The sequence below is a fragment of the Macrobrachium rosenbergii genome, chromosome 49 (assembly GCF_040412425.1).
Source record: "Macrobrachium rosenbergii isolate ZJJX-2024 chromosome 49, ASM4041242v1, whole genome shotgun sequence".
Classification (NCBI taxonomy): domain Eukaryota; kingdom Metazoa; phylum Arthropoda; class Malacostraca; order Decapoda; family Palaemonidae; genus Macrobrachium; species Macrobrachium rosenbergii.
In genome coordinates this window covers 5,829,144-5,847,760 of record NC_089789.1, presented here as the reverse complement: position 1 = coordinate 5,847,760, position 18,617 = coordinate 5,829,144, and the positions used below count along the sequence as shown (strand labels likewise).

Sequence of the window (18,617 nt, the reverse complement as noted above, 5' to 3'; positions counted from 1 at the left end):
CAGGATGCCCTTCAAAAGCTCAGCACTCATGTCGTAGGGCCTTTATCAATAAAAGGTACAGTTATTAAAGCAGTGCATTGATGTCAATCATTTCTTGCAATGTTTTACCTTGAGGATATCGGTCACTATTCACCAACACATTTTCGATAAAACTATTGGCTCGGGGTAGGCAAGTGATTAACTGATTTCTCCATACTTCATAGTACAGATACAAAATTTCTGCTCCTTTGAAATAGGGAATGGAGTACCTAGGGTTCAATGAGGTTAATTTCAAGTAGGTTAATTTACAGGTAATTTGCTCTAAGGAAAATTCATTTTGATTTTAAAAATTTCCTTAACAGCCTTGGATATGCAACAGCCTTGGATATGCATATTCCTGGTGGTCATATCCCAGATGCTAACATTAAACTTTAAAAATATTACAGGATGCTGCAACCATCTGTTCTGGGGTCATCAATAAGTCAGAATTCTTATGACTGATTACAAAACCTCCCTCTTAAGGACACTGTATGAATCAGTGAAAACGAGAGTAACAAAATTTTTTATATTAAATACATAACATTTTCCAAGTGTCCTCCTCCTAGGCCTACAAGGATGCCTTAGGAAGGAATGCCACAATCTTACTCTTTCAAGAATAAATTACAAATCAACAAAATCTTACATTATGTATCTCACAGAATGCTTTTTCATTATGGACATATACATAATCAAAATACTGTATTCAAATATCACATTAAAATAAAAAAACAAGATTGCTAGAGAGTAACTTATTCAATATCAACACCCAATTCTCACAGCCATATTCAAAATAATCACAGCGAAACAATAATCTCTATATTACCTCTCCCACATCAGTATGAAGCACTCACGAACCTATCAAACTTGAAGAGCTTCACCCTAGATTTACAACTGCTTTTATACTTTCCTGTGCAGCTGTTGGATTCAGCTCCGGAGGTAGCCATCCTCCTGCCACAAGCTGAAATAGAAAGAAAAAAAAAAATACAGTATCAAGTACGCTAAAAGTGATGCACAACCAAATAAATATTCCTTCATACTCATACCTGAAACACAAGTGAAGGTTTCAAAATTGCAAACATTTCAAATTCAAAACATGCTGTTGCATTTGATTCTAAATACCAAAGTCCAATAAGACAATTAAGTAAAAATATCTGCACACAATACATTAGTGCTTATAATTAACCATTTTTCGGTGCTACAAAACTGTACAACACTTTAATCCCTGTCCAAAAGAAAGACATTTTGGCAGCACTACTGCATATTGGCAGATGGATCCAAAGGGTACCCAGCAGCATTTAACCTAATTCTTCTTGTCTTGATTAGTACATGGCTGCCCGAAATTCTTGCGGTTGCGATGTGTGAACTAGCATTATAAGTGATGAGTTTGTATGAAAAATCTAGTTTTTTACCCATTAGGTACCAAGTAGAGACAGACTGGCCTAGAAACTCCATGTCAAAAAGAATGCCAGAACTGATAACACGGGGGAGTTTTACCTAGAGTTCTTTGAAAACCTGATACTTGGATATTATTATTATTACTGCATTATTATTATTTTTTTCTATCTGTCATCCTATTCAACTGGGTGGTATTCCAGGTTGCATCCTGCCTCCCTAGGGGTCCATCACTTTTCTCACCATGTGCGCTGTTTCTAATACCGCGGTCTTCTGCATGAGTCTTGGAGCTACTCTGGCTTTTAGTTTTTCCAGGTTCTTTTTCAGGGATCTTGGGATCGTGCCTAGTGTTCCTAGGATTATGGGTACAATTTCCACTAGCATATCCCATATCCTTCTTATTTCTATTTTCAGGTCTTGATACTTATCAATTTTTCCTCTTTCTTTCTCATCTACTCTGGTGTCCCATGGTATTGCGACATCAGTGAGTGATACTTTCTTCTTGATTTTGTCATTCAGCATCAAGTCTGGTCTATTGGCACATATCACCCTATCTGTTCTGATACCACAGTCCAAGAGGATCTTTGCCTTATCGTTTTATATCACTCCCTCAGGTTGGTGTTCATACATTTATTATTAATTATTATTATTATTATTATTAATTATTATTATTATTATTATTATTATTATTATTATTATTACTAACCCTTTAACGTTGACTGGATGTATTTTACGTCGACAAAAGTTGTCTGTCGGGTGCCAAGTGGACGTAAAATACGTCGACTACAAAAAGATTTTTTAAATATTCGCGGAAAAATACTTACAGGCCTCGTTTGCCAAAAATTTTAAATCACACGCCTTGAGGGATGCTGGGAGTTCACGGATCATGCCGTTGTTTTGTTTACAAGCGTGACCCAGCTGCGCATGCGCGAATTTCTTTCTTATCCCAAAAGAAAGCATCGGCTAACTGTGCTGAAAATCTCAGAAATTCTTTAGTCACATTGTTATAATTTTTGCACTGTTTTCTATTAGCCTTTACATAAAGTTTTATATATGAAAATGTGCGCAATTTCATGTAGAATACAACAAAAAATAACTCATGGTTGTAGCTTTTATCAATTTTGACATATTTTCATATAAATCACGATAAGTGCCAATATTTCAACCTTGTCAACTTTGACTCGACCGAAATGGTCGAAAAATGCACTTGTATGCTATAACTCTTACATTCTAGTAATATTCAATCATCTACCTTCATTTTGCAACAAACAAGAAGTCTCTAGCACAATACTTCGATTTATGGTGAATTTTTGAAAAAAACTTTTTCCTTACGTCCGCACTAACTCTGCTGAAAATCTCAAAAATTCTTTAGTCACTTTGTTGTAACTTTTGCACCGTTTTGTATTAGCTGTTACATAAAGTTTTATATATGAAAATGTGTGCAATTTCATGTAGAATACAACAAAAAATAACTCATGGTTGTAGCTTTTATCAATTTTGACATATTTTCATATAAATCACGATAAGTGCCAAAATTTCAACCTTCAGTCAACTTTGACTCGACCGAAATGGTCGAAAAATGCAATTATAAGCTAAAACTCTTACATTCTAGTAATATTCAATCATTTATCTTCATTTTGCAACAAACGAGAAGTCTCTGGCACAATATTTCGATTTATGGTGAATTTTTGAAAAGAACTTTTTCCTTACCTCCGCACGCTAACTCTGCTGAAAATCTCAGAATTTCTTTAGTCACTTTGCCGTAATTTTTGCACCATTTTATATTAGCCGTTACATAATGTTTTATATATGAAAATGTGCACAATTTCATGTAGAATGCAACAAAAAATAACTCATGGTTGTAGCTTTTATCAGTTTTGAAATATTTTCATATAAATCACGATGAGTGCCAAAATTTCAACCTTCCGTCAACTTTGACTCGACCGAAATGGTCGAAAAATGCAATTTTAAGCTAAAACTCTTACATTCTAGTAATATTCAATCATTTACCTTCATTTTGCAACAAACGGGAAGTCTCTAGCACAATATTTTGATTTATGGTGAAATTTTTAAAAACTTTTTTTTACGTCTGTGCGTTACGAATTCATGCATGATTTTGTGATAATATTTTCTCTGTGTTGCTTTGATCGTTTTACAATTTGTTATATACCAAAATCATTGCAATTTAGTGTACAATACAACGAAAAAGAGAATAGCTAATTAGCTTTAACTGTTTTGCTCACAGCGCGATTTGTATACAATTATATATGAAATTTTTTTTGCACTGTCATATATTCCAATATTTATATATATGATAATGATATTTTTTTCATTTCTGATGGTTGCATATTAAACTTCAGGCAGTGAGAAAAAAAGGAGCCAAAAATGAACTCTTAATCTTAAAAACTAAGCGTGCTGTGATTTTTAAAAAAACTTTCTTTCCTTCAAAAGCTAATTCCCAAACCCGCTGGCATATGGCAGACACTTTTTGTAAATAGAGGCTCGGCGTTTAAGGGTTAATTATTATTATTATTATTATTTAGAAGATAAACCCTATTCATATGGAACAAGCCCACATGGGCCATTGACTTGAAATTCAAGCTTCCAAAGAATATGGTGCTCGATACAGAAAGAAGAGATCTCACTTATTAAAAAGAATAAATAAATTAATAAATTGAAAAAATGTATTAAAATGCAAGGAGAATAGCATTAGAGTAGTAATGCACTGCATCTTTCCTTGAACTTTTGAAGCTCCTATTGCACGATATCCTCAGGGAGACTTCAACAATCCAATGGTGTGAGGAATAATGGCCCTCTGTAACTGAGAAGTTTGACAACGAGGCACATTTCCTTCACATTGGTGCTGCTGTTCAGCAAATCTGGCTGCTCTCGGCAGGAAAAGGGGATCAGGGATCAATTGTGAATGTGAAAGATCTCTATTAAAATACAAGTCATAACTGCCAATATTAGGAAACAGAAACCTACCACCATGAACCAAATCCCTGGCAGAAGCAGACAACCACACTGGAGAACAGTATTCTAGTAAAGGAGGCACACAAGACCTAAAACAGGTTGCATTTATTTTATCACTGTTATAAATACATGAAGCTTTACGAACAATACCTAACTTTTGTGAGGCATCTGCTGAGATTTTCATTAGACGCTTCTCAAAAGTAAGATGTGAGTCAAAAGTTACACCTAGAATAGTTAGTCAGCAAAGTCCCATCCACCTGAAGGTGAGGACGGGGTAAAAAAATCTGTACGAGATCTGCTAATCAACAGTGTTTTCGTTTTACTGGAGTTCAGTTTCATACCCCACCTACTACACCATTCAATGATCCAGTCCATCGGCATACTGAACAATCTTGTTCTCCAGTCCAACAACCATATCACTTGTATACACCAAAAATAATAAGTGGACCAAGAACACTACCCTGTGGAAATTGGTAATGAATATTCAGACAAAATTTCCTCAACTGATTCATTTTCAAACATGATATTCCTTTTACTTGAAGTTTCAACATCATATAAAATCTGTTTAAATATGAGTGACATTTCAAAGAATTACTTCTACACTGTGTATTTTTTGGTACAGTACTCTGGTGTAAAAACGGATGCAGTGTTTGGTAACAGAAGTGGTTTGCTTAATTAGGTTATATGGTAGTAAATCTTACAATTGAAGAAGATCTGGAACCAACAGTATAATGGAAAGCGTACATCTTTACTTCCTATGTTCCAATGTTTATTTATGATCATGAGTATAAGCATAACTTATGAACAAGTAGGGTACATGTGTGCATAGCCTTCGTCTCTTCATTATTCAAGGACGCAACAGTTCCTGCAATGAAGGAAAAATTACGTTTTTACAATACTGTAAAAAGCATTTTTCTACAAACCCATTAATCATACATAGCCATGCTCTATGTGAAACAGACCCAGTCATAACAACTTTATATATCCTGAAAGAACAATCACCCCACTGAGGATGGCTGTACAAGTCAGAATCCACTGTGTAACATGGCAACACTTCAGTCATCCAAGCTAACTTCCATCTGGAATATTGATGGGAATGGAACATGGCACTGACATTTGCAATTACTGTAATGGATTTGTAGAAAAACTTTTCAAGTTCTAACAAATCTATTAGTCATAAATAGCCTGAATTGCTAAGTAAGAAAAAAGACAAAGCTGACGAGCCTTTGGAAAGAAGAGTAGACCCAGATACCAGTAGCCAAGTCCCCCTCGAGTGGTTCCACCGTAGCTTCCATATAATTAATAAATCTGCAATGGAAGACACACCCCAAGACTGTACACTCACCAAACATATGAGGAATAAGGGTGAGCACTCCAGGAAACACATTCCTACATCTATGAGAGATGAAGTAATGAAGATGACCTAGATCCCCCTGACCAGGAGCACAAGACCTGCCATAATAGATAAACACTGAGGTACTTCTGCATTCTGTATATGAAGTAAATAAAATCTGGTGAAAGCACTTTGGCAATGCTTAAGATGAAACCTTCGCCTTGCGCCTGGTCATGAAAGCATCACCCAATGAATGAATGAACTTCACTGATGATAAAGGAAAGGGAGGAACAAATGCTGGAGGGAGTAAAGTAGAAGGAAGAAGCACAGACAAGGAAGGATGAGCAGATGAAGAGACCACAAGATTCGCAGGGGTGATCAAGAAAGTCAGGAGACATCCATGGCAGAGAGAGAATCAAGTGATTTATTAGACACACAGTATGGCAAGAACATTGGAATGCAGAAGGTAAAACTATAATGAATGGGATTAAAGGAAAGACACCTCCTTGGAGGTATAATAATATGCCCAGAAGGGAAACAAGCTTCTAGCACTTATGGATATGACAATCCTGCCTGCCTCTTGGATTTTTAATGGTAGGTGGAAATCAGCCATACTGTGATGACTATCAAGTCCCTCTGATTGAGGGATACAGTACTTGTTCACTAGATGCTTCAGTCTTGCGAACTTCCTTTCTGAGGCTTGAAGTATTTTAAAATGGCAGATTCTTACTAATGTCTTTATGGAAGAAACTGGATAAGGTGCCAATGGCAATCTTAGTTATGTTTCAGAAGCCAGTCTTCTGCAAAGGATCTTGCCATGTACTGTATATTCATTTCAGAAGCAGGACTTCGGTGAAAATTTAATATAAATGAAATTTTCTATCAACTTCTATGGACTTCCAACAGAGAAGTACTAGGTACTGTGTTATTTTCATACAAGTGTACAGGATATGAAGTGACAAGATTATCCACTTGGAGTGACAAAAGACTATGTTACTCAATATATGAACACAACACATAGAATTAATGTTGAACTAAGATATGAAAATTCTACAAACATGAATAAATGGTTAGGCTATAAATAGTGAACCACTAAAATTACAAAAGCTTACAGCAAAATGCGGTAAGCCTAAAAAGGCACTGTGCAAGATAGCAAATCTAAAGGAAGTAACAAGGAACTAACAACATTAGGCACTTACCAAACACAGGAAATGTAATTTAAAAAAATCTTATCCACAGGAGATAAAAAAAAAGCACACAATTCTCTTGAGATCTTGCATAAAAATTGGTTAAATACTTGAAATTATTGAAAATAATTGTGAAATTACAATGAAAAGGTAATATAGGAATAGGTTTTGCTGGTCATTAACAACATGTTAGACACAGTGACTAAGCACACCATTGGGACGCCAGTGGACTGCAAATGCATGAGCTGCCAGCTGGAACTGGAATGCACACTGCTATTGTAAAGCAATGGAACTGATGAAATAAATGTCCTTTTTAACTTACAAAAGCACTTTAAACTTATTCAACAGACGGGTTAAAATTAAGGAAGATTTTGACAGTAATCTTACCAATATATCTCTAGATACACTTGGAACACTGTACTGCTCACACCAGGATTTAAGTAACTTGTAGCGAGTGGCAGGATCCAGCAAATCAGCATCTCTGTAAGATCCCTCCAAAATAACCTTCTTCACTTTTCCATTCACTTCCTCATATATCACCTCTAGCCCTGTGAGCAAAATGGGAATTCCCATATAAAGAATTAATTCCTCCTATGCTATAACACAGAAGTAATGCAAAAATTAATATAGTAAAATCTTAGTTTATTAATAATGGTATATAATACAGTATACTATAATAATAATAATAATAATAATAATAATAATAATAATAATAATAATAATAATAATAATAACAATAATAATAATAATAATAATAATAATATAATAATATGTGATATCCAACATGAGCCAGAAGAGATTTATATTATTAATGAGAACTTTTATTAACGAAAACTTGATGTAAAATACATGCCATTATATAATTAGGAATGTTATTTCAATACTCTAAGGACAGGCAGACTTAAAAACTTGCTTAATAAGAAAGCACTGCAATCTCCATGATGATGACTGACATTACCTCAGGGTACTCATATCTGAGTGCTTGGTTAAATGTGCAAGCACACACACACACACACATACACACCTTTTCTTAACTTTCCATTCAATTCAAAAGCTTTGTTCTTAAGAGGATTTGGGGAGATCAGTGGAACCTTAATTTGAGACAATAATTTACAGTCTACAAAAACAAATAAATATTTCTAAAAAACTGTGCTTATTTAAAGACTCAAACCACTGCCTTACTAAAGCCAAGTACCATTCTAGGTAGGATGAGGATTAATGTAGGAAGTAGCACTGACTGGGATTCAGGAAAGAATCGTCATATTAGAAACCAGGCATGGAGTTGAGACTGCTGGAAGTAAATTGCCCTTAACAGCAACCTCACTCAACCTCAAGAAAAGACAATGCTGGCGGCTGGAGATAGCAAAATTGGAAATACATGTACTGTATCCTAAAGTCTCCCTAAGCAGCTGCAAGGTGCAATAAGATCTGAGTAGGTTTGACACTATCCTAGTACAGAATGTTGGCCCATGTAATAGTGCCTGTACAGTGTCTGTATCTCTTTGCCTAACAAACTACTGTACTGCTTTCGCAGCAAAATTATGTGCAATAGGATCAGCCATTACTATTACTGAAAATAAACCACTGCATATACTTCTATTTTTTGCAAATCTAGAAGTGCTAGATTAACACTTCAAAATTATACTCCAAAAAATTCCTTGGGATAGAAAATAATATTTTCACTTCACAAATTATACAAAGATGGTAAAAAGGTATATATATGTTGGGATTCCGGCCCACGTAGACATTAAGGGAAATGATGGGGAAATGACGAAGCAAACTTCTCTAAAACCCATTACTGTATAATCTAAAAATGGCTGCATATATGGAGCAATGAACATGACGGTAACAAATGAAAACATTTCAAGCCAAATGTTGGAATACTTAGGCATTCATCACACCAAATAGACAGGGGCACACACACATAATTCTGACCCATGGATACTTGGTGAGTAACTCAAATGATCCAATCTCTTTATGTACATAGCAAAGAGTGACAGTAAGTTCAATATTTTATGCGTGAATATCCAAAATATAATTTATAGCAAATGTCAAGTTTTAGAAACAAATAAGTTGAAGGAACTTTGTCAGAGACTTCATTTTTAATTAATGCAATTATGACATTTTTAAAGATTTAATCAATACATGTACAAGCTAAACCTTCTGTCCAGCCCTGTGAGAGCTACATAAATTAGCTCGGTGGTCTGCTTACACAACCTAATAATAATAATCTGCTAAATTATCCAGATGTTTCAATTCCTTTTTTCCAAAACTGAGCAAACTGCCATTATACATCACCTATATAAGCATTGGGAAAATAACAGTTTGAAATTACAGCACCTGTAAATCTTATTCAACTAGAATCTGTATAGGCTAAGTAAAACTATGAACACTAAGTCAGCTGACTTGAAGAACCAAAATTTCTTCAACTTCTGAGATTTACAAACTAAGCATTACTGTATATGAACACAGTAACCTCAATTTCATATTACATAAACTAAGCGATACATGATCACAGTAACCTCAATTTCAAAAACAAAAACATACAACAACCTTACCGCAAGGAAGAACATCCTTCAGGCAAACTTTTTCTAGGGAGATATTGTAGAGAAAACAAATTTTTCTTGTGAATTGGATTTCCTTGTTGTCTGACCCAACTGATTTGAGTTTTCCAGCAGTTGACTCTACTGCAACAACAAACCCTCTCAGAAGTACAGGTTGTGGCTGTGAAAGTACAAAGCGAATCATAAAACGCAGTTCAACAAAGATCAACATGAATGACATTAACCCTTATTACCAATTACATTTGTGGAAAGTAGCAGTGACTCAAGCTGTAGGTGTGAAAATGTTTACACTTTTTTTTTTTTGTTCATTGATGCATACCTCCAACAATCATCAAGGCAGACTGCTCAATTCTGCTTCATTTTGCAACTGAATGATTTTTCTATGCAATGGCATAAAACAATCCCCCCAAAATAATTTCTATGTAGGTGGCATAATGAGTAGAAACACAGATACAAGAAAATTTTGCACCTTCCCCCAAAAAATTTGCCAAAAAAACTATTTGCAATAAATTTTAATTTTTTATCCATAGGATACCTAGATAAATTACCTAGTTATTGCAATGCAAAAAGTTGTAATTAAAGCAAGGAAAATATGAAAAAAAAATGACAAAGCCGGGTAAAGTTTTGATAATACAGTAAAAATGTCTTATATTCAATATGCGCAAGAACTCTATACCATTTTTGTTCAGACAAATACCTCTGACAATTTTCAAGGCAGACTGCTCAATTTTGTTTCATTTGGCAGCTCATTGACTGCTCTATACAATGGCATTAAAAAGTACCCAGAACTTCCTTCCTTCAATCTTGCTGTCCAACACCTCTAATTCTTACTTCTTAGTGCAACTCTGGGGTTTTCTCCCAGATTCACCTGCACATATATTCATTTCTTTAATTTCCTGGGTCTCTTTATCTTGCTGTCCAACTACTCCAACTGCTCCTTCACTGTCTTTAAAGCTGAATGCCTGAAAGTACGCCAGTACTTGGTTTGACGGCCTAAATTTCATATATCAAACATTTTATTCCCCATCATAACTCCCTGCTTGTTGGGTTATAAAACAAAAATTAGTTTAATTCCCCTCAAAAACCCGTCCAAAGCCTCAACAAGAGCAGTCGGCTGAATTCATCATTAAGGGATAAAGAGATAACAATCCCTATACAGTAACATGGTTCTTCAAAGGAAATATGTAGTCATCATTTCCAAAGAGTCTTTTTGCATTGGGGCAAATAGAAATGAAGAAAGCTTGTGAAAATGAGCAAAATAAATGTTGGAACAATGGCAGGGAAAGATTATCCTTTGAGAGCTGTGTCTACCAAAGTTTTGTGTATTTGCCATTCACAGGACACTTCAACCTCTCCCTAAAGTTGTTCTCCCTTGAAAAGACAAGCTGCAGTTGATGTAACATATGCTTTTCTTTATTTTTCTTGGCAAATGATATTTGTCCTTCACTTCTTGTCTGGCTAAGTTTCATCAAAACATCTTACCTACCAATTTTTGTTGATTGGATCCACAGATAACAGCAGTTTTGGCTCTTTACCATTATGGTCTGAGGTGAAGCTATTAGTTTAGGGAGTGTGGCCTCAAGGAGTATCTTTGAAGTCTTGCAAGTTTTTGATTTGTCAAAAGTGGATCCCAGGAGTAAGCTCTGACCAAAGTCTTCAACTGAATCATCACCATCTTCATCTACACAAGTTTCTACTCCATGATGCTGTTTGTCAGCCTGATTGGAGAACATGGTCTAGTCATGGTCTGCCAGGCTCAGCACTTGCAAAAACTACTAGGTAAGAGGAAGGGCAAGCCAATCAATGATGGCACAGGTAATTTAGTTTATCAAAGTCTGAAGCTGAACAAATTTCCAGACTACTTTTCTGTCCTGTTACTATAAAGCTACTCAGCTTTTACTAGGTGAAATAATAACTCAACCTGGCCTTCCTAGACACAAATGAAAATAAACACTAAACAACAATTATGTCACTATATGTCATCATTCACATCTTTATGCCAGGTTACTTCCTTTATGTAATTAAATATCCAAGGTGCATTTGATTCAATATCCAAGGTGCTTTCCTCATTCTCTTCAGTCAGGAGCATTTCTTGTCTTACTTCCCAACTTTTTTAGGTCCTCTTTTAGGCTTCTCCTCAGCCCTTCTCATCGCAAACCAAGCCATCTTGGTCCTTTAGGTCTTTACCTATTTTCTCCCTCTGAAAGTCACCTCTGAAGTTAATCTTCCTAGTGCACTCCAGCAATGAATATAACAATTTTTAAAAGTAAATTGTATTTTTCCTAACTATACAAACCCAAGGTCCTTTACATTAGGATTACTTTCAGGCGTAGGGCTGAAACGGCCGTTAAACTCTTGAGCAAGGTGGTTAGGCAGTAACTACCTCCAGGTAGGCGGGGATACCCGCCTGCCCGGATAAACATTCCAGTTTGCCTTTCGGCCCAGGTACAGATTGAGGGTGGCATGAGGTGGGCATAAAGTGTAAAGGACCTCGGGTTTTTATAGTTAGGAAAATACAATTTACTTTTAAAAATTGTTATTTGTTCCGACACAATATACAAACCCTCGGTCCTTTACATTAGGAGACTCACTGATTGGAGGGAGGAATCTGATAAAGTCTCTCTGAACTGACTGGAGTTCACCACCTTGCCTTCCCTTCCTGGTCGTGAGAGAGCGAGGAAGGAAAAACTCCCTCTGACAAAAGATCGGGTTGTAAGAAACGCAGGATCAGTTGTCAGACTTCTGGGTCCTTTGCATGAAAGAGGAAACGTCAGTTCATGCAAAGTAGGCTAGAAAAAATTTGACGTCGGATGACAATAAGGCAAATACAAGCATTGAGTTTGTCTCATAGTCATGGTCTCCTTCCTCCCTTGCAAGAGGAAGGAGTGGGGTTGTTCTATTAACCTGAACGGAAATAGAATGAGAGCTCCCGTTATGTGCTTATCTGCCTCGATCGCCCGGTCCAGCTTGTAACGGCATGTCCGCTCCCTGCCCATGGGAAGAGAGCCAGGATGGGGAGAAAGAAGAGAGGCCAGTCACTCAACATTCATTCTCCCAATCACGGGACGTACAACATAGGCGAGATGCAACCTGTCCCGTTAGGGGAGCTGGATAAGTTACACAACTTGTTGAGCAGCCACCACAGGACCCAAGGAAAAAGTGTCCAAGGACTTGTGTGCAACATCCCGGAGGTAGAAGGTGAAGGTAGTCTGTTGGGACCACACACCCGGCTTCAGCACCTGTGGTACCGACATATTCTTCCGGAATGCGGGGATGGACCAAGCCATCGACCGTGAGCTCTCGGGTGCAAGGTACCGGTATCGTCGTCGTCAGCTGCAAAGTACCTCCTTTGATCGCTTCACAAAGTCAGGAGGAAGATGTGTCCTTAGACACTTCTTCCTTGGGAGAGACAGTACTAGCGAAAACGTTGACGACATCCAGGTTAGGAATGTTGAACCTTTCGGAAAGTACCACAGCTCCCAATAGGACGAAGTAATGAATGATCTGGATCATCGATACAAAGTCCAAGTAGGAGGGGAACAAGAAGGACTCGAACCCGACAGTCGATGCCAATGGATTCGGAGTCCACCTACGACATCCGAGAAGGAGTTGAGGTATGATCCCCATCCCTGTTCTTCCATCTTCTATGCCAAGGCCAGGGTAAGATGAGAGATGGACCTAAGAGGGCATATCTCTATCTGACGACTCTCGTAGGGCGAGTACAGAGCACGGACAGGAACCCTAAACGGGAGTCGCATGCCACCCAGGGAAACAGTTCCCTGGGAGAGCATGACTGAAGAAGCTTCTTGTCCGTAGCTAACTCTCGACTGAGGAGTGAAGGCTACTTCAGATAAAAGACTAGGGTCGCAAGGGCCTCGTTCTTCACAAATGAAAGGGAGAGAAGCAGCCCTCGGCGGAGAAGACGAGGAAGTCCAGACTTGACGGCGACTCTGACCGAGAAGAAGTTCCGACAACGACACCACCAGTTAAGACGGATCCAGTCCCTGGGACAGTGTTGCAGAGGACTTCAAGGGATATCCAGCTATATCAGTTGCTGCTCGGCGAGAAAGCCTGTGCTTGCAGGAAAGCTGGAAAGTCTCCCAGTCCTGAACACACAGGGATGTACTGCCTCAAGAACTGCTTTCTTGTAGCTGCACAGGAGGATGGGTCAAGCGGAATTCTTCTCGATGCCTCGGCAATCAGGTCGGATGAAGGTGAAGTCTTCAAGTATTTGTCTGTAACTCGGGGTGAAAATGTTTGTGAACCCTAGCGAAACGGACAAATACAGAGCGAAAAAACGTTGATATCGAGTTTTCACCAAAAGACAGCATGCCTCAACAGAGCGGCCCCTGGTCTGGTATGAAGGAGCGAGAAAACACTACCGACTTGTGTGCAGGGAGGCAACAGAAGGACGGTAGGGATTTCCCAGTCGAGCAGTCTCTGCACGAATCTTCGTGAAGAAAGAGTGAGCAGCATGTTCCGTCCCGATCACTCAAACCCAAGGCCAGGCTTGCCTATCAATACATCCCCACCAGGAATGCATCTGGTTAATTGAGCTGTCGAGTGTGCAATAGAACAACACTCGAGTACCTTCAAATGTCGAGATGAAACAGGGGTTAAAAACGATTGCCTCCTGTCTGTCAACAAATGCCACTACTGTGGTTTTGTTGTTCAATGAACCAGTGAGTGCCGCAAAACCCATCCTGAATTCTCAGGGCCAAAAGGCTGCCCTGAGCCCAGGACGGTGGTGAGAAGGTACTAATCGTCTCGGTCACACAAATTCAAGACAAAGTCTTACCAGTGTGCGCCTATTCCTCAATCTGTGAATCTGTAAGTACTGTAGACACAAGATGTGAGGGGAATATGCAAGCATATTCGAAGGTTCCTTCAATCAAGCATTAGCCTAACTCTTTCCTTATACATCGAAGAGGAAAGAAGGGGAAAAGGAAGCAGACTTCCATTTTTCCACCATGGGAAGCTTCTGCCCAAGATGACAGGAACCAAGGCAATTAGCTCTAGCCAGCTGGCATTTCCGAACCAGGAGCACGGGAGAGGTGGTGGGATGAAAGTTCGATGGAAAGAATTGCCGAGACCTAAGGGAAATAGATACTTCTCCTAATGGAATCCATTCCCAGGTCTCACCAATGTCGCTGCCAGTTCCAGAGACTCGATAAGTATCATTTCGTCCAGGCATCAGCAGTTGCAATCTTCTTCTGAAGCCTAGGACTTCTTAGCTAAGGAGTTGAGGGGGGCTGGCTTGAACTCAAGGTCGAGTTGAGATGACTAAGACCCAAAGTTCTTGGCCATTGTCCAAAGGACAAGTCAGTGCCCTGGTGGGAACCTTGATTACCGGGGGATCTGGCAAATCTCTGAAAGGGAAAGGCAGAACTAAGTAAAGGTTCGTTCCCAAGGGTCGAGCCAACTCGGGACTTACGAAACCGGAGATCCGGATTGGGACAAAGTCCTTCTTCTTAGCACCAGAATTGCCCAAAAAACTGCAGTCGGCAAGACCCTCCGAGGCAAGAAGAATTCATATTCTGTCGAGGCAGGGGTGGAAGCTTGGTGTCTCGACCTGAATTAACTCCTTCGAAGAAAAGAACTCATCAGGTCGAGAACGCTCTCGGAAGCCAGGACCGCGGCAGCCCCTGAAACTCTTGGCCCCTCGGAAACTGCAAGGGTTGCGAGTAATGAAGGTTATTCATTGGGGGAGCTGCGGTCCTGTCCCGGGGATCCTCGCACCGACGAATTGGTGCGAAGTTCCCCCGAGAACACGGGGGCGATCGTAACTTGAAGAGGAAGACCCTCGCTGTTTCCGATGCGTGAAACTCCTGTACCTCTCCCCTTGGAGGGAGACCTTGGCAGATCCCATGAAACCCTCCTTGGCTACCTGGTTATAATACGAGAGAATCGGGGACCGATACCCAAAGCACGCCAGGCAGCGAACTCCGAAGAAAACCCGTCGGAGCTCTCTCTGTCCGTCGCGCCTCTCGGAACAACCGAGGAGTATCCCTACCTGTCCTGCCAGTATGATAAGCAGGAGGCGGACCGTGTCGCGATAATCAACTGAAGGAGATTACTGCCACGGGAAAAGAAAACACTTGTGCCGTGGCAAAGCGCTTTCCTGGGAAGAGCAAAAAAGTTCACTCGAACATACCCGAGAACCCGAATTGGAAGAAACCGAGCAGGGCCGAGCCGATCAAGCAAATGCGATCCAGCTGGTCTGTATGCGGCGGACTGGGAGGCAGGCGGGGCGAGCGAGCAGAGCGAGCCAGTCTGGCAAGCCGAGTCAGTCTCGAAAGTGCAACCAGGGGCGAGCCAGGCCAATTCTTGCGAACACAATCATAACTGGGCAAGCGGACTCGTCTGCTGTGAACAATTGCTAGTTCCCGAACTGCTCCTTCAAGGCGAGGCCCCTCAAGAAGAAGGTTCAAGGGAATTCTGTGTCTGTTATCTTGCATGCTCGAACCCTAAAGTTTGAGACACAAGAATGAAGCCCGGCCGAGCAACCGAAGCAGCTGGCGGGCAGTATCGAGACACCTGGCGTCGCGGCACCCGGACACCTGGGTGTCCCGGCAACCAGACACCTGGGTGTCTCAGCACTTTCTCTCGTCCTGTGCCTCTCGTAAGGAGAGCGCTCGTGATTCATAGAATTTGAGCTACCCACGAGACTTCCAAAAATCGGGAGTGGCTGCTTTGTTTCCTAATAGATCGAAAGTGCCAAGCCCAGAACCAGTCTTAGACGCAGACTTCCAAGACTGGCAACGAGGGCGTGGCCTCGAGAGGCCGCGCTCTCGCGGCCCCCGAAATGCAAGATCCCACAGGAGAATGCGAATCGGTCAACGAGAGAAACTTGTCTCCCGGAAGAGAGTCAGTCCCTTAGAAGTCCCACAGGACTCCCAAAGTGAATCTCTTCCTGCTTCTTCTGGTGTTCGAACTGAGAGGATCGAGACACCAGGCTGGGAACCCGACGAGCACTGGCAAACACTCGGGAGCGCTCACGGTGCTGGCAGGAAGAGGAGCCAAGACACCTGGGTGCCTCGGCCCTTTCTCGCACTGCTCCCGAACTGGGCCCAGGAAAATCTCTCCAGACCAGATCGGGATACTCGATATTCCATAGAATCTTGAGTGTTGAGGCGCTCGCGAACGAAGCAGCGCCGAAGCAACCCCATCTTAGAGGCGGAACCTCTAAGACTCGGGAACGGGATCGCAAACTGAGGTCTGCGCGCCCGCGGCTTCTGAAACACAAAACCCAGGGCTATGCGAATTGGTTTCCTAACCCGAAGGTCGGGAAGAGCCAACGAGAAACCCACTGCCTCCTCGGAAGGAGGCAGTCCCTCAGCGTCCAAAAGCATCAAGGGGAAGAAGCAGCATTTCTTTCCTTCGGCCGATGGAGTTCTGTCCGATTCTCGGGACCCCCTTGGACCTCGGGAGAGGAAGGGAAGACACAGCAGAAGACGAACTCGAAGATAAGATGAAGAAGACGGTGGCTACTTCCACAGAACGGCTTCCTTCACCTCCACTCCGACATCTTCTACAGGATGGTGGACACGAAACATCGTAACCTCCAGGCCAGTCACGCAGGAACACAACGGACGCAGCCAGGACACCACCACCAGGAGAAGCATGATCAGGACAGCCGATGCAGGAGCTACGGCAGAATTCGGAAGGCAGGAGCTACTGCAACTGCCAGGAACATCACCTCAACAGGACGACTTTCTACATCTTCACGCCGACATCTTCTACAGGATGGCGGACATGGTGACCTCTGGGGCAGCTGGCAGGAACGCATGGAAGCGGCCCCGGGCACGACCACCAGAAGCGGCAGGAATGATCAGGACAGCCGATGCAGGAGCTACGGCAAAGGTTCGGAGAGCAGGAGCTATGCAACGGCCAGGAACGTCACTTCCACAAGGCAACTTCCTTCCCTTTCACGCCAACATCTTCTACAGGATGGCAGACATCGTAACCTCCAGGGCAGCTGGCAGGAACACAACGGAATTGACCCCGGGCACGATCACTAGGAGAAGAAGCGGGCACGATCAGGACATCCGATGCAGGAGCTACATTAGCAGTTCGGAAGGCAGGAGCTACTGCAACGGACAGAATGTCATTTGAAAGTCACCAGCAGCGACAGGAGCGATCAGGGCGGCTGCGGCAGGAGACCAGGAGAGCAGCCCAGAGACTGTCGTCGAGTTGACAAGAGCATAACACAGGGAACAGCAGGAGCAGATGGACCACAGATACGCAGGAAGCATTGCAACAGCATACATGAAAACCAGCAATGACAGAGATCGATCTACATGGGCGGGAACAGAGTCACAGCGATCCCGTGGAAATATGTCATCTAATCAGGTATTGTGGTCGGTCCCGAAGCAACACTGAATGAATGTCGGGACTGCTTCATGCAAGATATTCTTGATATATCCAGCCAACTACTGCTGTGTCTGCGATGCTCACTGTCAACCTGAAAGGAAAACAAAGATGATTAGTAGAGGGAGGCTCCTCCCACTACAAGGGGAACAGCCCTACGCAGCGGGAGGAGGTACTCTAGACGAGGTCGCTCAATCGCTCCCCCTCCCCCCGGTCTTCGCCCGACGGCTTACGCAAGGTTATCACAAATCGTGGGTTTGTATTAACAAATATCAAACACACGTATATATAAACAAAAAAACAGAAAGATCCCACCGGGATATTAAGAGCTTAACGACAGTCAGGCAGAGAGAACAAAAACACGTCAGCAACGCATGACGGCCGAAAGCAAACTGGAATGTTTACATCCGGGCAGGCGGGTATCCCCGCCTACCTGGAGGTAGTTACTGCCTAACCACCTTGCTCAAGAGTTTAACAGCCGTTTCCAGCCTACGCCTGAAAGTAATCCTAATGTAAAGGACCGAGGGTTTGTATATTGTGTCGGAACAACATTCTGTGTAGCACCTTTTCAAAATCTTCACAATTTTATTTAAATACATGATGAGTTCAACACCCCTAAATTGTGAAATTCTGGTTTCACCAATAGGCACAAACTATTAACATGATTAATCACCAATGCCAAAAATATTCTGTGCACTCCGTATTTGAATGTACCAATGATAATTAAGAACAGAGTAAAATAACTATTTTGAGTACCACAAGTGATAAAATATGAAATGT

General features: G+C 41.2%; 1 protein-coding gene across 3 annotated transcripts in view; it reads right to left on the bottom strand.

The window, feature by feature from the left end:
* Positions 1–403: 403 nt before the first annotated feature.
* Positions 404–18,617, bottom strand: part of LOC136832032 (uncharacterized) — a 98,069-nt gene continuing 79,855 nt past the window's right edge. For 2 of the 3 annotated variants that reach the window (XM_067092524.1, XM_067092525.1), the window contains exons 3-5: positions 9,462–9,627; positions 7,291–7,451; positions 404–976 (exon numbers count right to left, since the gene is read on the bottom strand). In XM_067092524.1, the coding sequence (XP_066948625.1) occupies positions 893–976; positions 7,291–7,451; positions 9,462–9,627 (411 nt within the window). In that variant the 3' untranslated portion in view covers positions 404–892. Of the gene's footprint in view, positions 977–5,091; positions 5,249–7,290; positions 7,452–9,461; positions 9,628–18,617 lie in introns of those variants that run through there. The other variant, XM_067092527.1, reaches the window with a different exon arrangement.